The 9,410-nt window shown below is 41.2% G+C and overlaps 1 protein-coding gene across 1 annotated transcript; it reads right to left on the reverse strand.

The window, feature by feature from the left end:
* Nucleotides 1-989: 989 nt before the first annotated feature.
* LOC115102101 (dual specificity protein phosphatase 7-like) lies at nt 990-9,410 on the reverse strand. The gene is made up of 3 exons (XM_029621684.2): nt 8,703-9,410; nt 7,666-8,094; nt 990-4,002 (listed from the first exon to the last, which is right to left on the reverse strand). The coding sequence occupies exons 1-3, from the start codon at nt 9,067-9,069 to the stop codon at nt 3,692-3,694; spliced, it is 1,107 nt and encodes a 368-aa protein (XP_029477544.1). The 5' UTR covers nt 9,070-9,410; the 3' UTR covers nt 990-3,691.

The raw sequence follows: 9,410 nt of genomic DNA on the forward strand, positions 1-9,410 counted from the left end.
ACGACTCTTCACACTTCATTTTCTTCAGCTTAGCTCCGGGCTACGATTATTGGAAGCCTCATTTCATAACCGGTTTTTCTTAGATAGAGGGATTAGATTGCCTGAGAATCATGTCTGTTTGGATATTTCAATGATAAGGGGACATCATTTTTGCCAATAATTAACATCAGGTTAAGTATGCTACTCAATATGTTGTTATGAGATGTGAGTTTCTGTGTGGCCTAATGTCAACATATCCATTATTTCATACTCTGAGAACATTCTATTCTCAACATATTTTATGGATATCCTAACCCCTACTCTCAACGGGCTTTAGCTAGTGGGTTACAAGACCCCCACATCACCCTCCCAAATGTCCAACAGGAACCGAGGATGTAGTGGCAAGCTTTCATTTCCTTTTTCAAATGAGACAAAGCAGCTTTTGGATATGAGAAAAACAGGAAATTACTGAATTTACCCAACAAACACTGAAACGTTCAGTCTGAGAATGAGACACCAGCTCCATTAAAAAAAGTTATTCTTAGCAAAGATATTAGTCATCAAGTAGAACGGTCCTTAATTGTCACGAAATGCACATATTCCAGCTCTATGCTGTCTCATCTTCCTATTCTCTCCAAGTAGGGTGACTCTGAGTGAGTGACTGGGAGGGGAAGTGACTGTGTTGTGGTTTCAGAGACCAGTCCATCTCTGCATCTGACGTCCTGCATGGCCACAACAGACAGGAAGGCAGGCATCAGCGTGGACAGAGTGTGAATATCTCACCACACCTACAGCCTTGGGCATTGTGCTACACAACACAACACAGACAGACAGAGGCTATCCCACAGCCTACTGAAATAAAGCACCTGGCTGACTCCGCACTGGACTTGATATTCTTCATTGTGGATGTTGAGTCATTGAGTGTTGACTGAAAGTAGCCTAAGCTTTAGCACGGCAGTAGACCTGAACAACAATAAGACAGTAATAATAACACAAGAATACATAGCACATTTAAAGGTAAAAAATATTCAATATATTTGTTGTATAAACTTGTACATAAATGTATTGTACATTTAGTTTTACATACACTATACATACTGTAATTGGGTCAATTTAACTTCACATCCTTCATGATTCAGAGAAAAGGTCCCCCTTATGTACATATTTTACAAACACATGCCAAATAAACACAGCCCTTTGATGTATTTCAGAGGCTGTAACAAAATACAGATATGTTATATAAAATCCCTGAAAATGTCTCTCCATGAGGTAAGAACACATTTATCATCATCTTCACTTGTTTCATTTCATTCCCTCTCTCTCATTCACTAAACCATTCAACTTTGAGCCGACTCGTTCCGAGACATTACTGGCAAAAACAGAACGGATCAAAACACACTGCATGTTTCCCTTAACATGGTTCTGCTAAAGGAAGAGTAGCTGCAGGCTGAAGATTGTGTCTATACATGACTTATCCATGACTTAATAAACAAGGTTCAAATGTCCATTATGGATCATAACTACAAGTCGTGAATTTCAAGCATGGCATATGACAATCCTATACTATACCCAGGTTAAGACAGTTAAGTGTTATGTTAACTTAGAAGGTGTGATAAAGGCCACATGAACAACAGGCAGAAGAGGTACAGAACAGAAATTCAACTTGATTACATGCAGACAATGAAATGCTATTATAATTATTACAATTTACAAGAGTTTTACAAAACTCTAGGTGTTTCATCTTTAACATTTTGCAGAGGGTGACCTGTCTCAGTTCAACAAAGGTAAAATGGTAATGCGCTGACATACTGTATTGCATTCCTACATGATCAAATGTTTACTCTGAAGATGACACAAAAGTAGGGAAAATAGCATAGCACTTGTCAACTACTGTTTTCCAAGATCACTCCATTCTGATGTTAAGAGAGAGAGAGCTGCAAATGAAGACGTTTAGAACAGTCATCAACGGGAACGTTACAGTCATCAACAGGTACGTTACAGTCATCAAGGGTAACATTACAGTCATCAACAGGTACGTTACAGTCATCAACAGGAACGTTACAGCCATCAACGGGAACGTTACAGTCATCAACGGGAACGTTACAGTCATCAACAGGAACGTTACAGTCATCAACAGGTACGTTACAGTCATCAACAGGAACGTTACAGCCATCAACGGGAACATTACAGTCATCAACGGGAACGTTACAGTCATCAACGGGAACGTTACAGTCATCAACAGGAACGTTACAGTCATCAACAGGTACGTTACAGTCATCAACGGGAACGTTACAGTCATCAACAGGTACGTTACAGTCATCAACGGGAACATTACAGTCATCAACAGGTACGTTACAGTCATCAACAGGAACGTTACAGCCATCAACGTGAACATTACAGTCATCAACGGGAACGTTACAGTCATCAACGGGAACGTTACAGTCATCAACGGGAACGTTACAGTCATCAACAGGAACGTTACAGTCATCAACAGGTACGTTACAGTCATCAACAGGTACGTTACAGTCATCAACAGGAACGTTACAGCCATCAACGGGAACATTACAGTCATCAACGGGAACGTTACAGTCATCAACGGGAACGTTACAGTCATCAACAGGAACGTTACAGTCATCAACAGGTACGTTACAGTCATCAACGGGAACGTTACAGTCATCAACAGGAACGTTACAGTCATCAACAGGTACGTTACAGTCATCAACGGGAACATTACAGTCATCAACGTGAACGTTAGTCATCAACAGGAACGTTACAGTCATCAACAGGTACGTTACAGTCATCAACGGGAACGTTACAGTCATCAACGTGAACGTTAGTCATCAACAGGAACGTTACAGTCATCAACAGGTACGTTACAGTCATCAACGGGAACATTACAGTCATCAACGTGAACATTAGTCATCAATAGGAACGTTACAGTCATCAACAGGTACGTTACAGTCATCAACGGGAACATTACAGTCATCAACGTGAACGTTAGTCATCAACAGGAACGTTACAGTCATCAACAGGTACGTTACAGTCATAAACAGGTACGTTACAGTCATCAACAGGTACGTTACAGTCATCAACAGGTACGTTACAGTCATCAACAGGAACGTTACAGTCATCAACAGGAATGTTAGTCATCAACAGGAACGTTACAGCCATCAAAAGGAACGTTACAGTCATCAAAATGAACGTTACAGTCATTCAAGGCCAACTTAAAGTAGCCCCATCTCCTCAGCAAACGTAGCATTCAAAAGAATCTCTGTTTGGTCCCAGAAAACATTGATTCACATTCTTCATGGCCAACCTCTTCCTTCAGACCAACGCATTAGCCACATTTGTTAGGAAAACAACTGACACATCCACATTACAGCTGGAGAATATGAAATAACAGTTAAACCATCTCAGAGTTAGCTCATAATAATGACATTTCCTGCAATAACCATACCATTATTCACTATTATAGACGATAAGGCATCAGAGCGTGGACCAAACAAAGTATGTACTTTTTTAAAAGCATACTGGGGAGCACCGTGGGCTATAAAAATCCATACTTAAATCACTTGCACGACAGGTGAGCCTCCTCAGTCTCTCTCTACCAGCTGCAGTTCCAGGACTCTTTTCCTTTTCCTGACAGGCTACAAAAGACCATGTAGACACTGATGAAGCAACATGGCCGCTAAACCCTGCCTTCTCCGTCTCCTCAAGTCGACTCCAGAGTGTCCAACTGGAACACGTTGTGATTGGTCGGCGTGGTGAAGTAGAGCTGCTCACTGGAGGAGGAGCGGTTGTCACACAGGCTGTGCAGCCCCAGTGTCCTCTCGAAGTCCAGCAGTTGGCCCATGAAGTTGAAGTTGGGGGAGATGTTGGACTTCTTCCTCTTGACAAAGTCATAGGCGTCATTGAGGGATAGGTTGAGCCTCTGCATCAAGTAGGCCACGGTCACGGTCACAGAGCGGCTGATACCAGCCAGACAGTGTACCAGGACGCCACACTGCTTGGACCGAGCCTCATCTACATGTATAAGTGAGGAAGAAGGTCAACATGAGTCAAATAAGACTGGTTTTATGATCAGATCCCACATAGACTTCAGACTCACAGGGCTTGATAGTGTGTTCATAAGGTTCAACACGCAATAATTAACATTTAGGCCTCCTTCTTATTGTTTTCTCATGAGGATCAAGGGAGACAGTAAGTAGACCTTTATCTTTGTAGAGTGACATCTCCATTTGTCAAAGGAAATATAATTTATAGTGAGTTAATCCCAGCAGGGTGAAACACCCTGGACTCCACCACAACCAGGATACATTAGAGTTAGACTCATGACCTGATAACCAAACACAGGCAGCTATAGAGAGTGGAAGCCATGTTTCCTTCCTCTACCACTAACCCCATCGACAAACTGGTGCACAACAAGCCTGGAATCACCACTTGTACAAACATACATAACCTAGAAGGTTTCCGGTGCTGTTGTGGGTTTCTGTAAGTTAGGGTTCCCCAACTTGGCCCTCCCAAGTTATCTGAGCAAAAAAATGAATCATTATTTACATTTTGGGGGGACATAAAAGACTAAAAACACCAGTAAATCAGCTCCAGGTTTAATGTTGGAAATCTGCTCAAAAGTATTTCCATGCATAATAAAGAGATAACGTAAACTCACCCCATTCCGTACAAATGTGCACAACCGCGACATTCAAACGAGGCTGCAAAGAAAACTAGCGGGACTGTAGGGACTGTGTGGACTTCAAAATCTTGGGTGTGAACTACGTTTCTATTTAAGCGTTGATCGACATGGTTGATCGACATGGTTCTATAGTATTGGAGAAAGTTGAAAAAACTGACCCTCCATTAAATCATGACGTGTCATGCCGTAACGTACAGCACGCGTAAAGCAACTATATCTGTCTTACAATCTCTCTCCACCAGGTGTAGCACTTCTCTCATCGTTTAAGAACAAGAAAGGGACAGGGACAGGGTAAGGGGGGATACCTAGTCATGACTCTCAAAGCCGCTGTTTACTTCTAAGATCACTTTAGCACCGCCCTAAAAACCCCATTCAAATTCCACACAAACCTTCTATAGGTATCTAATGACACATTATATAAACTCTATAGTGTTTTATTTACATTCTAGAGGCGATAAGGTGATAAGTTGGACAGATCGAGTGAAAAAATGCCATTTTCCCCACACGACATCTCTCCTTCTCACTATCACGCATTAGTTTAGCTTCCCCACCCGCCATTTTTAAAAACACCCAATGGGGCTCATTGCCTGCTTGAATCATGCAGAAACGGGCAGCGTGGGGGTCATGTAATTGATTTTGTTGGAAAGGGGGGAAATTGTGCTTTACAATGGTATTGACATTACAGTTGATCTGGAAGTATTACGTTTTTGGGGCGCTAAAATAAGGTCAATTGTACGGACCAAGGCGATGTACAAAAGTGAGTGAGTTTACGTTATACCTTCAGCAAGTATTCATACCCCTTGACTTATTCCACATTTTGTTGTGTAACAGCCTGTATTCATATTGGATAAAAGAAGATTTTTTTACCTCACCCATCTACACACAATACCCCATAATGTTGCCAATGTATTCACACCCCTGAGTCAATCGGCATCGATTACAGATGTGAATCTTTTTTGGTAAGAGCTTTTCCACTATTTTTCAAGCTCTGTCAAATTGGTTGTTGATGATTGCTAGACAACCATTTTCAGGTCTTGCCATAGATTTTCAAATAGATTTAAGTTAAAACTGTAACTCGGTCACTCAGAAACATTCACTGTCGTCTTAGTAAGCAACTCCAGTGTAGATTTGGCCTTGTGTTTTAGGTTATTGTCCTGCTGAAAGGTGAATTAATTTCCCAGTGTCTGGTGGAAAGCAGACTCAACAAGGTTTTCCTCTAGGATTTTGCCTGTGCTTAGTTACATTTGGTTTCTTTTTTATCCTGAAAACTCCCCCGTCCTTAATGATTACAAGCAAGCATACCAATAACAATTACAAGCAAGCATACCCATAACATGATGCAGCCCCCGCTATGCTTGAAAATATGGAGTGTGGTACTCAGTAATGTGTTGTTTGGATTTGCCCCAACATAACACTTTATATTCAGGAAAATAAAATGTAATTGCTTTGCCACATTTTTTACAATTATTTTAGAGCCTTGTTGCAAACAAGATGCATGTTTTGGAATATCTTTATTCTGTACAGACTTCCTTCTTTTCATTAGTAATGTGGAGTAACTACAATGTTGTTGATCCATCCACAGTCTTCTCCTATCACAGCCATTAAAATCTGTAAAGTCACCATTGGCCTCATGGTGAAATACCTGAGCGGTTTCCTTCCTCTCCGGCAACTGAGTTACGAAGGACGCCTGTATCTTTGTAGTGACTGGGTGTATTGATACACCATGAAAAGTGTCATTACCAACTTCACCATGCTCAAAGGGATATTCAGTATCTGATTTTTTATTTATTTAAATCTACCAATAGGTGCCCTTCTTTGTGAGGCATTGGAAAACCCTTTGGTCTTTGTGGTTGAATCAGTGTTTGAAATTCACTGCTTGGCTGAGGGACCTTACAGATAATTTTGTGTGTGGGGTAGAGATGAGGTAGTCATTCAAAAGTCATGTTAAACACTATCATTGCACACAGAGTGAGCCCAGAGTGAGCCCATGCAACTAGTGAAGAACATGTTTACTCCTGAACTTATTTAGGCGTGCTATAACATAGAAGTTGAATACATATTGACTCAAGGCATTTCAGCTTTTCATTTTTAATTAATTAGTACAAATTTAGAAAAACATAATTCCACTTTGACAATATGGGGTATTGTCTGTAGGCCTGCGACAAAACATCTAAATTCAATTAATCTTAAATGCAGGCTGTAACACAACAAAATGAGGAAAAAGTCAAGGGGTGTGAATACTTTCTGAAGGCATTGTATGTGACCTTGTACAAACGTAAGCAAGGTTCGGGCTAATTGCAGTCTATTTGTAGACTACAAATGATTTGCAATCATGTTCTGGCCCCCTTTCCATATGCTCAAGAAACAAATCACCCCCCAGCTGAATGTAGCTCATGATCCCTGCTGTAAATGATTTTTTTAAAGATTTGTTTTCCATCCTTAAATAACAGACATACTGTATGACACTAACAACGATCCAGGAAGTTCATCAGCAGCACAGGTATTGTCCCTTGTGCCGAGCAACTGCGACTTCAGTCCAGCTCTCTTTTTGACCAATACATACCCGAAGAGAGGTGGTGGATGGACCAATATATCAATTTTATTTTGTTATAGAGAGAAAAACAATAAAAAAGAAGACACCAATAGGCAGTTATGTTGACTTGTGACATCTGTAACCAGATGTGAAAATAAAAGTAAAAGCCATAGCCTCATCACACAAGGGGGTTTCAGTGATGAGCAATACCACTGGGTAGACCAGGAACTTAAGCGGTAACAATGATTCAAATCATAATACAAATATGACTAAAATACACCAATAACATTAGGTGGACAGCAAACCACTTCCTCTTTCTCACTGTAATTCACAGAAGTGTATCATATACTAGGTATGCCTGTGTGTCTTTTTCTACAGGCTTCGTTCTCCACAGATAGTCACTTTTGGAACACAATGTGATCTATCATGTTCTCCCCCGCACAGTAAGTCAGCTACTCACCGATGAAGGATATGGCCTCTGGAAAGAACTGGGACAAGTTCTGACTCCAGTGGTCCGAGATGGGGATCTGCTTGTACGTGAAGAGGCCGTCATGTTCAAACATGTTGGGGAGATTGGGCGTGACGTTCAGGATGTACTTGATGTTGTACTGGCCCAGCACGTCCAGGTTGGTGGAGTCTTTGGCACAGCCCAGGTAAAGGAAGGGGAGGATCTGGACTGGGAAGGCAGGTTGGATGTTGGGAAGGGGGCTCTCCTCAGACTCTGTGGCGCTGCTCGGCTCACGGTCCGATTCACCATCTGAGAGGTCGGAACTGATCCGGAGACTTCCGAAGCCTAGGACAGAGAGGGGGGGAGAGGAGCTGGGACAGGAGCTGTCCAGGAGGGTTTCACAGTGCTCTGGGTACTCGGTCTGAAACTTCCCAAATCCCCCTGAGATCAAAATAACCAAGGAGTTATAAAATTGTGTATGTGTTGTCCTGTGTATCACAGCCAAGCCTTATATTCATATAATTATTATTATTATTAAAACTGTAACAACAGAACAGAGATTGGGGTCAAATATTATTTGTTAAGAGTTTAAATATAATGACTGACAAGTGGTCAAATTAAGTAATAGGCTGTGTACTACGTTTTGTTCACTATGAATAACATGTGAATAGGACTGACTCAATAACAATTGTATGCTATCTATACCATTACTGAAAACTGTATGGGCAATAGTTATTTCCTACACAGCAGAACATTCATGAAATGCATGCCCTTTTCCAACAGTAGCAAAACATGGCGTAGCCATTTTGGAATTTTAATTGAGATTCTCAGTCACACTGCTTCTCAAAGTTTGAGACACAATAGATGTGGGCTACCTTCAAAACTATGCTGTATTGTATATACTATCAATATAATTAAAATGGATTGCTTTGAGTTGTTTGTTTAAAGTATATTTCAACCCTACTTTATATACAGTGCACGGAAAGTTAGACAAGGAATAATCTACATATCCTATTAAAAAACAATATAAAGGCAAAAATGTAACTTGCCTTCCAGGTAATATGCTTTACATCCGTCGTCCCATAGTTTCTGAAGAAGTAGTTCCAGAACCGAGCCAGTGGCCCCATCCTGCCAGTCCACAGTGCACTCATCGTACAGAATCACTGTATCTGTATTGCAACGTCTAACGAATTTCTCCTTGTCTTCGTGGTTCGGTATGATAGTTCGGATGGGTATGTTGCCCTTCTTAAACCTTCGCAGCATCAATGCTGGAATTGCCAAATTGATCGCCGTTTCTATGTGGGATGATTCGTAAAACTCGTGCGATCGGCAGTCCAACAAAAGCAGCGAACTTCCCCCGGATTCCAACTCGAGTCGAAGCCATTCTACGCTTTTACTTTCAGTCACATTAGTCATATCGAACTAAATATCATGTTACATTCATGCAGGTAGGCTAACACACAAATGACGCTACATTGTACACCAAGAGACGAATGACTATTTCGAGGAGAAACACTGGAACATGTAAACTCAAACATCAAAGCTCAAATGTTTTTAAAACATGTATCAAATTACCGGTTTGAGCGGGAGCGTTGATTTCCCTCTAACCATATATACACGCCCAGGTAAGCAACTCCTGCATTTGTTCCTATGCAATAATAACACCAGACATTAACACGAACTATTCGACACTGACAGTCGCACTACTTGGAGCACGTTCTCCCTTTGCCATTCCGATGAAGAGGAAATGTACGTGA

This window comes from Oncorhynchus nerka, linkage group LG20, assembly GCF_034236695.1.
Source record: "Oncorhynchus nerka isolate Pitt River linkage group LG20, Oner_Uvic_2.0, whole genome shotgun sequence".
NCBI lineage: Eukaryota > Metazoa > Chordata > Actinopteri > Salmoniformes > Salmonidae > Oncorhynchus > Oncorhynchus nerka.